Here is a 20,380-nt window from a genome sequence, read left to right as displayed (position 1 = left end):
AGGGAAAGACGTGGCTCTATTTCTAGAAGGAAGGACTAGAGGAGATACAGGATGAGAGTGCTTCTCATTGTCACAAATCTCACGTTCTAAGATCAGCGAAACCTAAATTGCCAGTTGCGATGTGACGTGGCAGCCCAGAACTCCAGTATGTAGCATCTAAGAGTCTTGAACTCATTGACTGTAACGCACCACTGTCACCTACATACCTTACTGTATTAAATTTATTTTGTTTTCAGATTGTAGTGTCAGCGTGTTATGATGCCGGCTCGTACCAACCTGGCTACTGGAATCCCCAGTAGTAAAGTGAAATACTCAAGGCTCGCTAGCACAGATGATGGCTACATTGATCTTCAGGTAAAAGCAGAGGGTCTGACAACCCTGGCTGGCTTATTTCTGTTGAGCTCTCAGGAAGACTTTCCAAGTGGAAGTTTTGCTAACTGTCTTTGGGGATTAGATGGAGCATTCAAAAGTAAACTCAGCTCTGAGGCCCTTTCAGCCATGGCCTGCAGGAAGGGCCTTGGTACAGGGCAGTTTCCAACCAATTCCAGTTCTGAGAACTTTAGTTGCAATGCCAGAACTCTACAATAGCAAGTTTTATTTAGTTTATCTACAAAATAATCGGGTTGTATTTGGTAAGTAGACTTTTCTTTTTTGGGGGAGAGGTTTTTGCTATAGGGCGTGTGCGCTCGCCAGCCAGACAGAAAGCGAGAAATCACCCCCCAGAGGGGATGGTCAGGCCGCAATCCCTTCTCCATTCTACCCTTGGGATCTTGGGCACGCATGCCCATGTGCCTGGCGTGAATTTTTAAGGCACCGGGTCCGGGATGCGAACCGCGGTCGACTATGTGGGAGTCCAGCGACATAGCCATTATGCTAACTGCTGGTTTCCCGTAAGTGGACTTTTCTTAAGGACTGTGTCACCAGTTTACACGTTAGTCAAAGCCAGTTCGTCTTTTAAGGGAGAAAAGCAGATAGCTGCTGAAGCCAGCAGGTTGTGGGATTCTTCGTTCTTTCCTGATGTCATGAGATCCAATTTATTAAAGGTATTCCTTATCACAAACAGTAAGTAAAACAATATTTTTTAGGTTTGTGTCTTACCCTGACCATTATTAATAAAATAATACAGCCTGTCCTTTAGTCGACTTCCCCTTAAAATAGAATATTTTAGATGGTGCCAGAGCCACGGAGGAAGTAGCAGGAACCCATCCTTTTAAATATAAATAAATCAATTTTTCTTTATACTCTTTGGACCCGCATTTGAAGGAGAGATAAAAATCGATCTGGGAAGCATCCAGTTAGATCAGGTACAACCATGAGCCAGACCTTTGAAAGTTTATCTCTAAATCTTAACCTTGAATTGAATTTAATCCTAAGTCAGGTTAGTTGCCCTGTGAGCAAGCAACTAATGTTTAGAAAAAGCTGAAATTGTTTATCAAACCTTTGACTATATACTAGCTTAACTTTTAATGTCAGAGATCACTTACTTTTTTTTTTAACTTGGTCATAGGGTGATGTTCAGTCTCAGGTCCACATAGATTAGAACAGCCATCCATGTGCCAAGCACTTAGTAAATATATATCTGATGGATGAATGACCATAAAGTTGTACCTGTTTTTGTAGAAAACCTAGATTTTTATGATATAATCAATAGTCTGTGGAATGAGATTAGAACTAGAAAGGATGATGGTCTCCTAGGACCGCTTTGAGTGTGTGTTTTGTGTCCTACCTCTCCCTTTCCTTCCTCTTCCGGAGAGACTCTGGGTGGTAGGACATACTTTAAGACACACAAAGTACCCAGTTTGGTTATTTGTGTCCTTCTTGTTTTAAAGTCTTTGTACCCTGGTATTTCCTTTATATTCTTCCTTGTCATTTTTGTTTGCTTTTGTTTTTCTTGCAGTTTAAGAAAAGCCCTCCTAAGATACCGTATAAGGCCATTGCGCTTGCCACTGTGCTGTTTCTGATTGGCACGTTTCTCATTATCATAGGCTCCCTCCTGCTGTCGGGCTACATCAGCAAAGGGGTAAGCTGCGGGCGCAGGGTAAATGTATTAAGAGCTCGAAAGTGTCGACTAAGGCTCAGTTGTTCTTACGTTTATATCCAGGAAAGCAGATTCCAGATGAAAGCAGAGAAAGATTTTCTTTCACATTTTTTTCTTTAATATCAAAACATAAACAAGTTTCTTCTTTTGAGCAGCCACAAACTTCTCCCATGATTCTGATGAGTGAGTGTTTGTAGACAGACAAACTTGGCCTCTGAAGATGCTGGGCAGTTTGCCCACTCTCAGAGTTTGGAACAAGGCAGCCGAGCCCGGCGCTCCTGACTGGAGAAGGGCCATAGCTGGAGTGGTATGCCCTCGTCATAGCTCTGCAGTGCCACACCATGTGGTCAGTGTTGGGGAGAAGGAAGTGCGTCTCGTACGAGTCTGGGGTCACTGAGCCTCAAAAACCAGCTTCTTACATTGGGTTTGACAGGAGTTCCTGTTGAGCTTTGGTGTGATGCCTTAGGAACCTAAAGTAGTTCGAGGTACAGTCCTTTTTCCTCTCTCCATTGTGCCAGGATTTAGGGCTTGCACTCACGCACCTGACTTTTTTTCAAGCTGTCAGGGTCAGGACTCAAATCTTGGTCTGCCATGTAGGATCCAACTCCCTATGCACAGCCACCCTACATAGCCGACCATATTTGTTCTTTTTTTTCTTTTTTTTTTTCCCCCAGAGAGATTTTTACTATAGGGTGCGTGTGCTCACTGGAAACAGAGAGAGAGACAGACAGAAGGCGAGAAATCACTCTCCCCCTCCCCTATAGGGATGCCCACACTGCAGTCCCGTCTCCATTCTACTCGCGGGATTCTAGGCATGCATACACATGTGCCCAGCATGAGTTTCAAGCTGCTGGGTTCAGGACTCGAACTGTGGTTAGCCATGTGGGAGTCCAGTGATGTAACCATTATGTCTGCTGGTCCCCCTGTATCTGTTCTGTAACTCACACCAGGCTGGGCGATGACAGTCACACAGCTCTGCAGAAAGTACATGGCCAGTAGCTGAATCTTTCTCTCTCTCTCTGAAAAAGGAAATAAATAAAGTTAGAGAGGTTTATTTGATCCTCCTTCGGTTCACAGCTATTTAAACCTATTACATAGGCATCAGAGGCTTCCTTGGTCTGGTCTGTCGAATTTGAGCACCCGACTTGGCTGTGTCTTCAGATCCCTTTCATTGCAGTGTGTAGTAGGAACCCCAGGGGTATGGTACGGAGTTTGTTAGTGATGCTATACAAATTGAAAGCAGGAGTGAAATCAATGCAGCAAATAAAATTTCGCCTCATGAGGTTTATAAAAGACTACCTCATAAATAAGGATTAAAAATGTGGGGCCAGCAGGTAGCATGGTGGTTAAGGGCACTGGACTCTCACATGGCCATCCACGGTTTGAATCCTGGACCTGGCTGCTGGTTTTCTCACTCTCTCTCGCTCTGTCCCTCTCTCATCAAATTAAAGTAAATAAAGTTAAATAAAATATTTTTTTTAGTGTTAATTAAGGGCCAGCCTATGGCCTGGTGGTTTAGAGAGCTAGATTCCACGTGGCTGACCATGTAATTTAAGTCCCAGATCCAGCAACTTGAAAAACACATTGGATGAATGTGTATGCCCCAAATCTGAAAAGGATGGAGAAGGGATTGTGGTGTGACAATGTATAGTTGGAGGTGTTTTCTCTCCCTCCTGTTTTTTCTGTCTCTTGATAAACACGTGAACTCTCTGGCAAAAGAAAATAAAAATAGAAAAAGTTAGTTAAGAAAATTATTAATAGATTTTTAGCCTTTTTATTTATTTTATTTTGCTATAGGGTGCATGCGCTTGCCAGAAAGGCAGAGAGAGACAGAAGGGGAGATATCACCCCCCTGGGGGGATGGCCACAATGCAGTTCCTTCTCCTCCATTCTCCTCTTGGGATCTTGGGTACCCACGGAGTCGTGCCTGGCGTGAGTTGAAGCCACCAGGTCCAGGACTCGAACCGCGGTCAACTACATGGGAGTCCAGCGACATAGCCATTACACCAACTGCTGGTCCATAGATTCACGTTTTATTGGTCAATTTTAAGTGTGCATTTCTTTTTTATTAATTTTTCTTTTTTTTGGAGAGGTTTTTGCTATAGGGCCCGTGCGCTCGCCAGAGAGAGAGAGACAGAGAGACAGAAAGTGAGAAATCTCCCTCTCAGGAGGGGTGGCCACGCCACAATCCCTTCTCTACCATTCTCCTCTCGGGATCTTGAGCACACACGCACACATGCCCGGCGTGAGTTTTAAGCCACTGAGTCCAGAACTCGAACTGCAGTCGATTACATGGGAGTCCAGCGACATAGGCATTATGCCAACTGCTGGTCCCAAGTGTGCATTTCTAACAGGTTTTACATAACTCCAGTAGCAGTGTCTTAAAATCATTTACCTCTTGTTGTTACTCTCTTTCTCCTACTTTTAAAGTGTTACATTAAGGGCTTGCTTAGATTCAGATATATTAATAGCTTACTTTTCTTTGCTTTAGAAAGAATGACTCATAAGCGATGCTATCTTCAGTTTCAACCAGTCTCACTGGCAGGTTTGCTAAAACACAGATTCCTTCACCCTACACCCCACACCCAGTGGTTCCAGTTCTATAGCACTTGGTTGGGGCCTAATAATTTGCATTGCTAACTAGTTCCTAAATAATGGCAGAAGTTCATGTATCACATTTCGAGAACCATTACTCTAGGAGGCAGGTTTGGTTGTCTTAATTTTAATTTATTTATTTTTAGTTTGCTATAGAATATATGTGCTTGTTGCAGGGGAGGAGGGGAAGGAGATATATCACTCTCTGGGGGGATGGCCACACTGCAGTCCTTTCTCCATTCTCCCCTTGGGATTGTGAGCATGCACGTATGTACTTGAACCTGGTGGTGTTTTTCAAGCTGCTGGGTCCAGGATTCAAACGGCACAGTCGGCCATGTGGGATCCACCTGCCTTAGCCACCAAGCCGCCCACTGTACTCCTCTAATTTGTAATAATAAGCTTGATTACTAGGTTTGGGTGTCATCAGCCTAATTCATTTACCACACACTTCATCACCCTTTCCACTAATGAGTCCAGTTCTATCATTTTCTGCATTTATCAGCTAAAATTCTTCTATAAAGGACTTTCTTAAATCTAAAAATAGGAAAGGGAAGATGCTCTATTCTATTTTTTTTTTTTCTTTAGAGTTTATTCATTTATTTCTTGCATAGACGGAAACAGCTACCCCCACAGAGTCCTCATGCCACAGTCCACCTCAGTCTCAGCCAGCCGGGTCATGGGCACAAGGATGGCACCCGACATGCTCAGGGAGGTTTTACGACAAACCCAGGACCTTTCCCATGTGGGTCCAGTTGTATTGCCACTGCCACCGCCTGGCTCCTTCTGTGTGGTTTTATTTAGGTATACATACATACATGTGTTACCTGCTACCTATACACACGCATACAATGTATTTTGTCCATGGGTGAGAGGGGCAGCACCCCCAGCAGAGTCTTGGCATTGTGATTCGCCCCTATCCTCAGCAACCCCCAGATCATAGGCATGTGATGCCCAGTGAACTCAGGGAGGGTTAGGGGTTTCCAGGCATGAATGAACTTAGAACTTTCCCTCGTAGTGACTTTTGTTTTACCACGGCACCACCATCAGGCCCCCGCTTGGGTTTTCAGCTCATTTTCCTTGAGTCGTATGCCAGCTGGGACCACCTTACTGTATTACCCAATCTATAATTGTTTTTTACAATAACCATATGAAGTGAGTACTCCTATTTCTGTTTGTAGATGAAACGGCCAAAACTGTGTTGACTAGTAATGTATGGATGTGCATTGTTTAAGGGCCAGACGGTGGCACAGCAGCGGAAAGCAACTGCCCTATGAGCCTGAGCCACCAGGGAAGTTCTCGATTTGTGTCTGAGACCTCCCTGAGTGTGCCAGGCTCAGATGTGCTTGTGATCTCGGGCTGGCAGAGCCTGGGGATGGTTTTGTGGTATTAAAACCTTCTTGAGGGGACCAGCAGGTGGTGTGGTAGTTAAGGCCCTGGACTCCCACGTGGCTGACTGCAGTTTGAGTCTTGGACCTGGCGGCTTGCTTTCCCTTTCTCTTTCTAGCATGCCTGCATGTGTGCAACTGCCATATAGCAAATTAAAGAAATAATAACAATACTAAATAAAATTAAATAATTCTCTTTAAAAAAACAAAAACCTCTTGGGCTTGAGACCAGCAGGTGACATGGAAGTTAAGGTGCAGGATCCTATGTGACCAACTCTGCGGTTTGAGTTATGAACCTGGTGGCTTAAAAATTATGCTAGGTTGGGACCAGCAGTTGGCGTAATGGCTATGTCGCTGGACTCCCATGTAGTCAACCGCAGTTCGAGTCCCGGACCCAGTGGCTTAAACTCATGTTGGGCACGTGTATGTGTGTGCCCAAGATCCCGAGAGGAGAATGGAGAAGGGATTGCGGCATGGCCATTCCCCCTTTGAGGGGGGGTGATTTCTCACTTTCTGTCTCTCTGTCTCTCTCTGTCTTTCTGGCGAGTGCATGCACCGTATAGCAAAAACCTTCCCCCCCCCACAAAAAAAGGAAATTATATCAGGCATGTGTGCTTGCAAGCCCAAAATCCTGGGGAGAGGCTGGAGGAAAAGGGACTGTGGTATGGCTTTCCCCCTCTTGGGCGAGTTCTTACTTTCCCTCTTTCTGTCTATCAGAGACAAGTGCACACACCCTGTAACAGAAACTTGAAAAATAAACCAAACCCTCTTGGGGATGTTGTCTGTCTGTCTGTCTGTTTCTTTTGTTCATAGAAGAAATAAACTTTAAATATATCTATTGTTTATTCCTGCTAAAAGGGTACTTTTTTTTTTTCCCACTATAGGGCGCATGCGCTCGCCAGACAGACAGAGACATAGAGACGGAAAGCGAGAAATCACCCCCCAGGGGGGATGGTCACACCTCAATCCCTTCTCCATTTTCCTCTCGGGATCTTGGGCACGCACGCACACGCGCCCGGCATGAGTTTAAGCCACCGGGTCCAGTACTCGAATCGTGGTTGACTACATGGGAGTTCAGTGACATGGCCATTATGCCAACTGCTGGCCCCGAGGTAATACATTTTGCAAGGTGAATACATTCATTAATATTGGCGATTGTGGGTTCAGGCAGTTAGCGTAATGGCTATGTCGCTGGATTCCCATGTAGTTGACTATGGTTCGTGTCCCGGACCCGGTGGCTTAAATCTCACGCCGGGTGCGTGTGCGTGCATGCCCAAGATCCCGAGAGGAGAATGGAGGAGAAGGGATTGCGGCGTGACCGTACCCCCTGGGTGGTGATTTCTTGCTTTCTGTCTCTATGGCTCTCTCTGTCTGTCTGGCGAGCACACGCGCCCTATAGCGAAAAAAAAAGTATTGGCGATCGTTTGTTATGGAAAGTGACAAGCAAGATACAGGGTATATGGTGTGTTCACAACTAAGAACTTTTAGAAGGGAGCTAAAGGAAATAAGTGTCTGTGGGTGAGGTTGGGTAGTTTTTCCTCGGTTTATAATCAGGAGATGTCACTTTTTCCCTTATTAGTGTACTATCCAAAGAAAATGTTTTGAAGAGTAAAGAATACTGATGCCTGGCCATAGCTTTGTTTTCATTTAAAATTGGTAACTTGTGTGGTCCTAATGTGTTTGCCTCCTCTGCCACCAGGGGGCAGACCGGGCTGTTCCAGTCCTGATCATCGGCATTCTGGTGTTCCTGCCGGGGTTTTACCACCTACGCATCGCCTACTACGCATCCAAAGGCTACCGAGGTTATTCCTACGATGACATTCCAGACTTTGACGACTAGCACCCACCTCAGCCCTGAGGAGGAGAGTCACAGAGGAACGCACCCATACCGAGCAGAAACTATGGCTGAGGGCTAAGAAACTCTTAGTTTGCAGATGTTTAACAATGGCTAGGTTTTACGGGTCCATCCCAAAGATGTTAACTGAACTTCCAGTTAGCTAATTAGGACAGCTCTGTTACTCATCTCCTGGCCCTGGCAAAGGCTCCCGGCAAGTTTTCCTGCATGAGTATGTACCCTGGAAGAATAGCAGCCTTCGTTGTCTGGGGAAGCGGGAGGTTATTCTGTAGTGGAAAGTATTGCTCCCACCACCCTGTTAGAGTTGAGAGTTTCATTTAAATAATTTTGATTGTCAGTTTGTTCTTGTAGCAGATGGAATAATGCAGTGTATCTGATTTCTTATTACCAAGTAATTTATTTTCCCATTACCTAAGTATCTTATTCCCTCCATTTACCTCTATGTTCATGTTGTAGTGGAAGACCCTGGTAAAATCGAATGTCTACGTGGGTCCATCTGTAATATTTTTTACTTGCTTTCTTATTGACAGCAACCAAGAATTTTTAAAACTGCAGAAGAGCAAGGTTTCAAAATGTAAAACACTTTCTCTGTTTACCAACCCTTATTCAGCTCTGTTCTGGTTCACTGGCCAGCATATGGTTCGGGTCACTCTGTCCTTTGTAGATGAAGATGCTCTGTAGGTCATGCCTTTAAAGACTGCTCTTTTTGACCAATGTAAAGAAGTGGTTATTACGTAAGACCTTGGAACCTTGTGGCCAGCATCTCTTATGATGGGGTCTTTCTGCTTACGACTGCAGGACTTAGCCTTGTTCCCTGGAGGACCTGATTGCCTTAGGATTCAATTCCTAGCTTGCAAAAAGTAATTTGTATTCAAAAGAAATTAAAATACCAAATTGAAATCTTAAACATTTGGAAAATATTTTAATGATTTTATGGTATCTTCAGTTGCAACACCCAGAACTACCTTCGTTTTTAGGTAACTGGCATTGTGGGTCAGCTTCTACCTAGAGTCATTCTTTTATTCTAAGGTTATGGACACAAGCAAGTAGAAGCCTGGACATATCATCACTTACAGTTTAGAAGGCTATGAGTAGAGGAATTTTAGGGGGGAAGATGAGATCAGTTTGGGACATACTGAATTTCAGATGTCTACTCAGCATTTAAGGAGCTGCTGAGAAAGCAGGTACAGTGCCTGTGTGTCTGTAGTTCAAGGAAGGTTCTGGGCTGGACATAGGAATCTGGGAGTAAGTGTTTGGGAATATTTTAAGAGCCATGGGGTGGGTCGTCCCATAGCATGACAGGTAAACACTGTATTGAAAACTGAATGCCATATGGACAGCTACAGTTCAAATCCCAGCCCTGGCGCCTTGAAAAAAAACATTAGGCATGTTTGTGTATGCATGTCTGGGTACTGACAGGATGGAGGAATGGAGTGAAAGGATTATGGTGTGGCCATGCCCCATTGTGTGGGTGCTTTCTCTCTCTGGCATCCATATATACCCTCTAGCAATTAATTCGGGGAAAAAAATTGGAGGCGAAGGAAAAGAGCTATGGGACTTGGGTGAGATCCCCAATGCAGAGAAGTGGTGGTGTACATAGAGGAAAAAAGAGTTCTCGGAAAGTGAGGGACAAAGCAGGTGACCTGAAGCAGACTCCAAAGGTCAGATGCATGTGCTCATGGGGGAGGGGCAGGCTGGGGAGCCCAGTTCTCTAAATTCTTGGGCCTTGACAATGTGAAGATAGAAAGTGTGGGGCCAGCAGGTGGCATAATGGTTACATTGCTGAAGTCCCACGTAGTCAACTGCAGTTCGAGTCCTGGACCCTGTGGCTTAATACTCAACGCTGGGTGTGCGTGCGTGTGCATGCACGTGCCCAAAACCCCAAGAGGAAGATGGAGAAGGGATTGCAGCATGCCATCCCCCCAGGGGATGATTTGCTTCCTGTCTCTCTGTCTCTGTCCCTGTCTCTCTGGCAAGTGAATGCACCTGTAGCAAAAATCTCTCTAAAAAAAAAAAAATTAAAACAACAAAAAAAGAGAAAGCTTTAACTTGGGCAGTGTCTGCAAAGCAAAACTCAGACCAAAGGGTTTTGGCCAAACCAAATTATTTGGTCTTCTTCATAAAGGTAGTGAGGCTACTGGTAAGAAAAAGAAATCAAAATGGAACAGAAGGGTTATAAAACAAAAAGGAAACGTTCGCTGGTGGCAGGAGTGAGCATGTGCCCCCCCGCCCACTTCTCAAGGTCATCCCGTTAAGTTTCTTCTTTAACCTTCCAGCAGTTTTTCTAAACATAAATGTAGATCCATTTTTTAAAACATGGGCTCCTATTGTATGGTTCTGTAAATTTTTTTTCATATTTTGTATCTTATTCTATATTCATAGAAATCAGCCATATTTTATTGAACCTCTTTTTTAGTGAGAGAGTGAGTATGTAAGAGGAAGAGATGAGGTATTTAAAAAAAAAATAATTGTTTATTAATTTACTTATTTTTTTTTCATTTGACCAGACATATACAGAGAAAGTGAGAAAGCAAGCTACCAGGTCCAGGACTTGGGCCGTGGTCGGCCATGGTGGAGTGTCCAGTACCTTAACCACCACGCCACCTGCTGGTCCTGAGAGGTATTTTCGACAGTGACTCACCCTTGTCCTCTGCCCCGGCCACCCGGTTAGTGAGGATCTTCAGGTGTGTGCTGCCATACCAGCCTGTTAGTTAGACTGGGATCTGAACCTGGACCTCCCACTGTGACTGAGCCTACATTCTTCTTAGTTTCTATTGTAAGTGTCAAGGATCATAAGGGCAGAAGCCAACTTCCTACCTGGAGTGGGGTCCCTGCCAGTGTCCCCTGAGCAGTGGCCCTTGCTGCTCGGTTTGAAAGTTGATGTTTATAATAGTGCAGGTGCCAGTAACCAAAGAACTGTGCTTTACGCCCACATCAGACTCCCTGTAACCTCTGCATCAGCTACGATAGTATTCTTCGGTGTTTTATAGAAAAGACCTAAACCTTGTATTGATGAACATTTCTTGAACCCTTTGCCACACATTGTGTCAGATGCTTATATATTTTTAAAGACAGGGTCTTTACTGTGTTGTGATCCTCTTTTTATTTAAAAATTTATTTGTCCTATTAACAGGAGAGACCCCCCTCCCCAACAGAGTCTACACAGAGATCCACTCCCAGCCTCACCTAGCCCTGGATATGGGCACGTGTGTCTGTTGTACTGTGGGGAAGGGAGGGGGTCTCCAAACAGGAACTCAGAACCTTCCCGTGTGGGCCAGCCTCGCAGAGCATCATATTTCTCATTGTTCTACCGTCCAGCCTGACATGGGCTCTTCTAGACAAGGTCTCACTCTCGCCCAGGCCAACCTTGAGCTCAGTACCCTTTCTCAGCCTCCGAGTCACTGAGATTTACAAGTGCGCACTCTCGGACCTAGTCCTCAGGTTGGACTGGAGATTGAACCCGGGCTTCTGGTGCCATCTCGCAGAGCAGTGTCATAGCGTGACCACAGTTGGGCTTATTCCGTCTTTATCTACAGTAAGAGTCCTAGTAATAGACTGGGATCAAATTAGGGCAAAGCCTGAATGCCCCTTACCAGATGTCAAAGCCAAATGCCTTTAGGGGCTGGGCTAATCCAGAAATGGGGGAGGAGGGAGAGGAGTGGACTGTAGGAGTAGTGAAGTTCAAGATCTTGTCGAATTCATATTTTGCCTAAAAGCAGCTCCCACCCACTATTTTTAGTGTTGTCCAAACCATCTGCCCTACTGGGGCTCCTGGTAGTCATTTCCAAAGCTGAAACTTCCGCATTTGCCTCAGCCGTTCTGCGTATTTGGAGATTCCAGACCCACTGCCACTGTGTGGGGGGGTCTCCTTTGGATGAGCTTCACATCAGTTTACCAGACACGAATGGACCACTTCCGCCCTGCTGGGAGTTAAGGGCTGGAGGCGCAACAGGAAAAGCTACCGTTTGGTCACTGAGGGGCAAAGGTGGCAAACTAGTGGCCGTGTGTCGGCCCGCATGTTTTTTAAATGGAAAGGTTCACACCTTTTGAAAAGTCAGTTCTGTTACTCAGACTCCAGCCAATTGGAGCAAGGTGGTCAAAGTAACTTCAGGTGAGGAGGAGTCTCGTTTTCCACAGTCCCCACCACTCCTTATTCTGTCCAGCCTACGAGTGTTCCACGAAAGGCAGAGATTAGCTGAGCCTCCCACAAAGTCTAGCACGGTGCTTGTAGGTACTCAGGTTTGTTGAATGGAATTTCAGCCAAGATTTTCTGTCGCAGGACACTTGCATTTAAGTTACGGACAGGTGGGCTGATGCCATTTAATTCAGATGTTACTGTCCCTCTGGCTGGTGGGCTAACAGTTGCTGGTACCTCGTGAGTTAAGCTTCTGCCTGACACGCTCTGCCCAGGCCAGAGCCCAGCTCACCTACCGGTCCCAGCTGACAGAGGAGCCTCGAGGCGTGGTAAGGAAACCTGGGAGAGGGACAATGACTTGATTTCCCACTGACGCTTGAGTGATCATACACCGAAGCAATGCTCCTTAGTTGCTGCGACCTGCCATCTAAGTCCCTGTACTGAGGCTTCTCTCCTAGATTCAGTCCCAGTGGCTCCTGGCCTCAGATGTGACATTAAGTCATGGTGTGGTGCCAGGGTGGGCACAGACCCTGGGACCAGCAGTTAGCGTAATGGCTATGTTGCTGGACTCCCATGTAGTCGACCCGGTGGCTTAAACTCACTAGAGGAGAATGGGGGAGAAGGGTAACGGCATGGCCATCCCCTCTGGGGTGTGATTTCTCGCTTTCTGTCTCTGTCTTTCTGGCGAGCGCACGTGCCCTATAGCAAAAACCTCAAAAAAAAAAAAAAAAAAAAAGCCACAGACCCTTAAAGCTAGTAAGAGTTAGCTTTAAGGTAGTGGACAAACTACCTCTGGAGCCTGTTTTCTTATAAAGTGGGGGTGAACCAGTTCCTACCTCACAAGGTAACTGTGAGTATTAAATAAAACCATTCAAGGACCAGCAGATAGCGTAGCAATTATGTCACTGGACTCCCATGTGGTCGAATATGGTTTGAGTCCCAGACTTGGGTTGAAACTCATGCCGGCCACGTGTGCATGCCTGCCCAAGGTCCTAGGAGGAGAATGGAGGAGAAGGGATTGTGGTGCGGCCATCTCCCTGGGGGTCGATTTCTCATTTTCCCTCTCGCTGTCTGTCCTGTGAGTGCACTCACCCTAAGGCAAAAACCTCTAAAAATAAATAAGTAGAACAATTCAGGAGGGTGCTTCGCACAGAGCCTGGCTATTGGAGAAAGTGAAGAAAGTCCCTCTTTTGACTTCAGGGAGCATTGCTTGGGAAGGAGCAGAGGACAGGAGAGTGCCCATCTGCTAACCTAGGGCCACGTTGAACTGTTCCATGGCGGAGGTGACGTGACTGTGGCCCCAGCCCAGGCAGGGCTCCCTGTCCTGACAGAACTGCCTATGGGAACGTGTGAGGAGGTCTCAGGCCCCTCACTCTGCATCAGGTGGCTGGGCTGGGATGCTGCAGGCCGCAGTCTGGGAAAGGTCCACAGTGAGGAAGACTGGGGCACCCTGTGGTTCCAGGAAAGCCCTGCAGGGAAGGCCTTGACCAGAGGGGGCGCAGCTGGGACTTGGCGATCACCTCTTCCTGGAGTTTGTCCTTCCCTCTCCCTATTTGCACCTCTTCCTCCTCTGTATGTTCCCTCGGTCTGCTCCGTGTGCTCAGAGGCTGTGGTCTGTGGCCCAGAAGCGTTGGTGTCACGTGGGAACATGTGACAAGTGCAGTCTTGGGCCTGCCGGCTACATCAGAGCACCCTGTACCTCCTAGTTCATTTCCTCAGCTTGAGACTCGCCTCCTCAGTGCCAGTGGGTGGGGAAACAGAGGCACCAGAGTATAGCCCTTCACCGATACACCACTGTTCTCTGCCTAAACAGTCACTCATAGGGTCTTGAAGAAGCTGCAGAGAAACAACAGAGAAACAGTGTAGAAGCCTCCGTGAAGATCTTTTTGTTTTTCTTTTTCAGATTTTTGCTATACAGCATGTGTGCTTGCCAGAGAGAGGCAGAGAGTGACAGAGAACGTGATAAAGCACCCTACGGGGTGATTGCCATGCCACAACCCCTTCTCTGTTCTTTCAGGACTTGGGGTACATACGCACACGCACCTCGGTGTGATTCTCAAACCACCGGGCCCAGGACCCAAACTATGGAGTCAGCCGTGTGGGATCCAGCACCTTAACCACCACACTATCTGCTGGCTCCTAAAGATTTTAAAGCTTTTTTTTTTTTTTTTTTTTTCCCTGAGAGAGAGAGTTTTGCTATAGGACACATATACTGGCCAAAGAGACAGAGACTGAGAGACAGAAAGCAAAAAATCACACCCCAGGGGGAATGGCCACTCCACAATCCCTTCTCCTCCATTCTCCTCTCAGGATCTTGGGCACATACCCACACACACACACATTCAGCATGAGTTTTAAGCCCCCAAGTCCAGGACTCGAACCTCAGTAGACTATGTGGGAGTCTAGCCACATACAATTACGCCATCTGCTGGTCCCCCTGAAGATCCTTTTTGTGAGTAACAGGAGTCCCGAAGACAGGGAAAGTCTGTGATGGGAGCAGAGCATGCTGTGGTCTGTGTTTTGGTAACCTTATGGGGGTGCTGTGTAATTTGTGGCCCAAGGGAAGGCAGGTCTGCGAGGCAGGCTTGCTGGCTCAGGAGTGTGTTCCGAGTGCTGGAGGTGTGGGCTTTCCTCCCTGTCTCTGGGAGATGTAATGCTTCCCTTCTTTCCTTCCTCCCTACCTTGAAAAGAGACAACTAGAAAATGCTCCAATCTGAGGGCTTCAGTTTCTTGGCCAAGATGCTAACCCTTCAAGAGGATTTTCTCTAGGATTAATATCTGCAGAACTTGCCCTGACACCACCACCGTGCAGGGTCGATAACCCCCTGCAGTGGAAACGACCGAGGTGGCACGGTCGCCAGCAGAGAGAGCAGGGTTTGTGGCCTGGCAGCGTTGAGGGGGGGCAGTGTCCACGGGCCCCTGGTAGTGAGGAGATGACTTGCATTGGGAGATAGGAGCAGCCGTCAGGAGCCTGGGTAAGGCAGGCCGCCTATTTGAATAGTTGCACTCTGAGGTTTGTTTGTTTTTTTAGAGTGTTTTTTGGCTATAGGGTGTGTGTGCTCACTAGAAAAAGACAGACAGAGGGACAGAAAGTGAGAAATCACCCCCCCCAGGGGGGATGACCATGCCTCAATTCCTTCTCCATTCTCCTCTTGGGATCTTGGGCACGCACGCACATGCACCAGGCGTTTGTTTAAGCCACTGGGTCCAGGACTCGAACCGTGGTTGACTACATGGGAATCCAGTAACATAGCCATTACGCCAACTATTGGTCCTGAATTTTGACACTTGAAAACTTACCAGCTGGGGTGGGGGCTTGCTGAAATCTCTGTTTTCTTTCTTGGGGATGTCAAGTTTTGATTTTGTTTTCTTTTATTGTGGCTGTGTAAATGCGATTGTTTTCTTGATTTCTTTTCCATAGAATTTGTTACTGTACATTAATTTCGGTATGTTGATTTCATGTCTTGCAACTTTACTAAATTTAACTCCCACAGTTTTTTTGGTGAAGGCTTTAGGGTTTTTCTATATATAAGATCATGCCATCTGCAAATAGAGACAGTTTTACTTCTTACGTTCTGATTTGAATGCCTTTTATTTCTTTATCTTGCCTAATTGTTCTAGCTAAGACTTCCAAAACGATGTTGAGTAGAAGTGCTGAGAGTGGGGGAGCAGCAGGTGGCAGGTAGCACTGGATTCCCACATGGCAGACCGTGGTTCAAGTCCCAGACCTGGCAGCTTGCTCTCTCGCTTTCCCTTTCTCTCTCTTTCTGTCTCTATATGGTCAAATTAAATAATAATAATAATAATAATAATAATAATAATAACAAATTGAATACAATTTTTTTTTTCATAAAAAAGAAGTACTGAGAGTGGGTATCCTCATCTTATTCTAAATCTTAGAGGAAAAGCTTTCAGCTTTTTATTATTGAGTATGCTGTTCGCTGTGGGCTTGTCATCTATGACCTTTATTGTATTGAAGTATATTCCTTTTATGTCTAGTTTATTGAGAGTTTTACCATGGAAGGATGTTGAGTTTTCTTAAATGCTTTTCCTGCATCTATTGAGATGGTCATATGGCTTTTGTCCTTCATTCTATTAAGGTGGTGTATCACATTTATTGATTTGCTTATGTTGAACTGGGAATGTCAGAAAATGCCATATGTTTGGGGCCAGCAGATGGTGGTGTGGTTGGGGCACTGGACTCCCACATGGCCTACTGCGGTTCAAGTCCCAGACCTAGCGGCTTCCTTTCTCAATTTTCTTCTCTGTATGAGTGTCTCTCTCTGGTCAAATTAAAAAATAAGAAGAATAAAATAATTGAATAAAATAATTATTTTATTCGACTGTATTTGTCCATTTATTTGTTTAATTAATTTGACCAGAGAGGAACAGAGTAAGAGAGAGGAAAAAAAACTGAGAAAGCAAGCCACCAGGGCTGGGATTCAAACCGTGGTCAGCTGTGTGGGAGTCCAACACCCTCAGCCACAATGCCACTTGCTGGCCCCTAAATAAAATAATTATTTTTTAAAAAAGAGAGAGAGACCAGCAGGTGGCATGGTGTTTAAAGTGCTAGACACTTCCACATGGCTGACCATGGTTCAAGTCTCAGACCTGGTGGCTTGGTTTCTCACTTTCCCTCTTTCTCTCTCTCTGTGTCTCTCTGGTCAAACTAAAAATAAATGAATAAGCAAATAAAATTAAATAATTCTTAAAAAGAAAAAGAAAATGCCATATGTTTTCTCTGTTTAAAGTGGAGTGAAGTCATGAGCCGTGAAATGATGCTGGTCCCCAGGATCAAGAACTCCTGCCCATTCTGAGCATGGACACAAGATAATGTTCCTCTGTGTTGCTTTCCTCAGTGTTTCTATCTCCCACCTCCAGCAACAGGCAAGAAAGTTGTCTTTCTCCTCCAGTCTTATCACATCGGAACGGCAGTAAAAGAAGTTAACTTCCCAGTGTACAGAGATTAGGACTTTACAGTCTAGAAAAATCAAAGGAGACAAGCACAAAGTCTATAAAGTCATATCGAGCATGGGCAGGGCAGCCCCACGTGCACATACCAAGTCTTGGGTCACTGAAACCTGAAACTGGAGAGTACTTTAGGGGCAAAATATCTCTGCATTCAAACAAGTCAACTTAAACATTAACCAAAAAAGTAGACCACAGAGATTTGAAAGCAGCTCTATCTAGACATAGTTAGATCCTGTAATGTCTTAACTATGATCAGTCCCAGCTTTAATCTAACCTTGGTTTTATCTCCAGACTTTGATTTAAATTTGCATATTAATTCACCTTGAATCATACCTTTCCGTTTATCTATGAAATATTTTGGAAGGGCCTACTATAGACATAGCGCTTTGCTAGGCACCAAAGAGGAATCACCTACTCTTCCCACTCTCCGGAAGTTTGTAACATACTTAGGGAGAAAGGGATTCCGATTTGAGCTAGCTGAACAGATAAGTTAAGTCGTATTGGGTTGTCGGAAAACTCATGATGTATTTCTGTGTAGAAAAATATGTCATTGGGGCCGGCAGGTGGCATGGTGGTTAAAGGAGCTGGACTCCCACATGGCCAACCGTGATTCAAGTCTTGGACCTGGTGGCTTCCTTTCTCACTTTCTCTCTCTCTCTCTGGTCAAATTGTAAAATAATAATCATAATGATAATAATGATAAACAAAGTTAAAAGAAAATAATTCTTTAAAAAAAACCCAGAAAAATACATCATGACTTTTCCAACTACCCAATTTTTTAAAAAATATTTTGCTATAGGGCATGTACATTCATTAGACAGAGAGACAGAAAGCAAGAAATCACCCCCTGGGAGGATGGCCATGTTGCAATCCCTTCTCCATTCTTCTCTCAGGATTTTGGGCACGCACGCACATGCACCTAGCATGAGTTTTAGGCTGTTGGGTCCAGGACTAGAACCACAGTCGACAACATGGGAGTCTAGTGCTTTAATCACCAGGCCACCCACTGGTCCACAGCCCAATATTAATAAATGACATATTTAGAATATTTTTCTTCTGATAAGTGGGTTGGACAGGAAATGAGGCTCTGATATGTTCTTACTGAGACAGAGCTCAGGCTAGACTACAGGCAAGAGGAGAGGGACACTTAGGTTGACCCAAAGTGGGTAATGGGTGTTGTGATCTGGGCATACAGGCTGGATATGGGGAGAGTTGAGGATTAACAAAACTAGCTGAGGACTGGGAAACTGTGATAGTTTTTCTCTTTTAAATTCTATTTTTCTGGGAACCAGCAGTTAGCATAATGGCTATGTCGCTGGACTCCCACGTAGTCGACTGAGGTTCGAGTCCCGGACCCGGTGGCTTAAAACTCACGCCGGGCGCATGTGCGTGCGTACCCAAGATCCCGAGAGGAGAATGGAGGAGAAGGGATTGTGGCGTGACCATCCCCCGTGGGGGGTGATTTCTCGCTTTCTGTCTCTATGTCTCTCTCTGTCTGTCTAGCGAGTGCACGCGCCCTATGGCGAAAACCTCTCCAAAAAAAAAAAATTCTGTTTTTCTGAGGCCAGCAGGTGGTGTAGTGGTTAAGGCGCTAGACTACCATATGGCCAACTGTAGTTAAGTCCTGGATCCCGCAGCTTGAGACTCATGTCAAGTGCAGGTGTGCGCATACCCCAAATCTCAGGAGAATGGAGTGAGAAAGGACAGTGGTGTGGCCATCTCCCTGGGGGATGATTTCTCACGTTCTCTCTCACTGTCTCTCTGGCAAGCACATAAGCTCTATGGCAAAGACTTCAAAAATTAAAAAAACTTGGGACCAGCAGATGGCATTATGATTATATCTCTGGACTTCCATGTAATTGACCGCTGTTCAAATCTCAGATTCAGCAGCTTAAAACTCACTCCAGGTGCATGCGCATATGTGCCCAAAATCCTGAGTGAAGACTGGAGGAGAAGAGATTGCGTTATGGCCATCTCCCTAGGGGGTGATTTCTCACTTTCTGTGTCTCTGTCTCTCTGGCAAGCACATGTGCCCTATAGCAAGAATCTCTCTCTAAAAGTAAATAAATAAATATGTTCTTTTTCTCAAAATAATCAATGCACACACACACACAAGTTCTACAGGCTTGATTGTGAAACACTCTTTTATCTTTCCCCAAGACAAACACCTTCAACTCTTCCAGCGGAATCTTTTAGCACTGACTTTGATGTCTCTACATAAAATATTTATGTCACCACTTCAGAACTTTTCAGTGTTAGGCCTTACCAACTGACTTTTTCCTTGGAAGATAGAGATTTAGCTCTGGGCTCTAGCTGTCCTCCATCACAGACTTTTAGTCTCTGTATCGTGTCTACACAATTGTGCCATTTGGTTGGATCAATATTAATGTCGAGGGGCCAGCAGGGGGCATGGTGGTTAAGGGCATTGGACTCCCACATGGCCAACCATGGCTCAAGTCCCGGACCTGGCAGCTTGCTGTCTCACTTTTCCTATCTCTCTCTCTTTCTCACTCTGTCCCTCTCTGGTTAAATTAAAAATAAATAAATAAATAGAGTTAAGTAAAATAATTCTTTAAAAATAATTAATACTAACAACAGTAAAAATACATAAGTGCTATTTACAACTAGGTCAGGGCAGTTATGATGACTTATTTATCCCTTCAGTCACAGCGGTTAGTTTTTTCCTAGGCTGAACAATTTCGTTTGTGCAATTTTCTATGTGTGTGGGGGATGGGCAGGATCTTCAGAAAGTTCATGGAAAGTGCCTATTGTGGAAAAATGTGTACATTTCAAAATTTGTTGCACCAGAATAAACGCATACTGTAATTTCATTCTCCACGAAACGTTTGAAGTCTCCTCATGTATCTCTGTTTAAGCCCAGAGCAAATGGTATAGATCATCTACTATTCCCCCATTTTCATCTGGAAGAATTCTCTTCTAAGGAAGCCTACTGTGGCCAGCAGGTGTTATGGTAGTTAAGGCACTGGACTCCCACATGGCTGACCACAGTTCAACTCCTGGACCTGGCAGCTTGCTTTCTCATTTCCTTTTCTCTCTGTCTCTCTCTGGTCAAATTTAAAAGATAATAGTAGCAAATAAAATTAAATAAATAATTCTTTTTAAAAAAGGAGCCCAAGGCTGGCAGGTGGCATGGTGGTTAAGAATGCTTAGACTTCCACATGGCCTACCACAGTCTGAGTACCAGAATTGGCAGCTTGCGTTCTCACTTTCTCTCTTACTTTCTGTCCCTCCCTGGTCAAATTAAAAAAATAAAGTTAAATAAAATAATTCTTTTTTCTTTTTGAGTTATTTTTTGCTATAGGGTGCGTGTGCTCGCCAGACAGACAGAGACAGAGAGACAGAAAGCGAGAAATCACCCCCCCCCCCGGGGGGGATGGCCA

At 45.2% G+C, this 20,380-nt stretch overlaps 1 protein-coding gene across 2 annotated transcripts in view; it reads left to right on the top strand.

The window, feature by feature from the left end:
* TMEM230 (transmembrane protein 230) overlaps window positions 1-8,780 on the top strand; it is a 12,057-nt gene extending 3,277 nt beyond the window's left edge. The window contains exons 2-5 of one of the 2 annotated variants that reach the window (XM_006163982.1): window positions 237-354; window positions 960-1,043; window positions 1,898-2,020; window positions 7,718-8,780. In XM_006163982.1, coding sequence (XP_006164044.1) covers window positions 256-354; window positions 960-1,043; window positions 1,898-2,020; window positions 7,718-7,858 — 447 coding nt within the window. In that variant the 5' untranslated portion in view covers window positions 237-255 and the 3' untranslated portion in view covers window positions 7,859-8,780. The remainder of the gene's footprint in view (window positions 1-236; window positions 355-959; window positions 1,044-1,897; window positions 2,021-7,717) is intronic. The other variant, XM_006163984.2, reaches the window with a different exon arrangement.
* Window positions 8,781-20,380: the final 11,600 nt, after the last annotated feature.

Source organism: Tupaia chinensis, unplaced genomic scaffold (assembly GCF_000334495.1).
Source record: "Tupaia chinensis unplaced genomic scaffold, TupChi_1.0 Scaffold143574_1, whole genome shotgun sequence".
In the NCBI taxonomy this organism is placed as follows: domain Eukaryota; kingdom Metazoa; phylum Chordata; class Mammalia; order Scandentia; family Tupaiidae; genus Tupaia; species Tupaia belangeri.
Note: the sequence above shows the minus strand (reverse complement) of the source record. Positions and strands in the feature narration are given on the sequence as shown.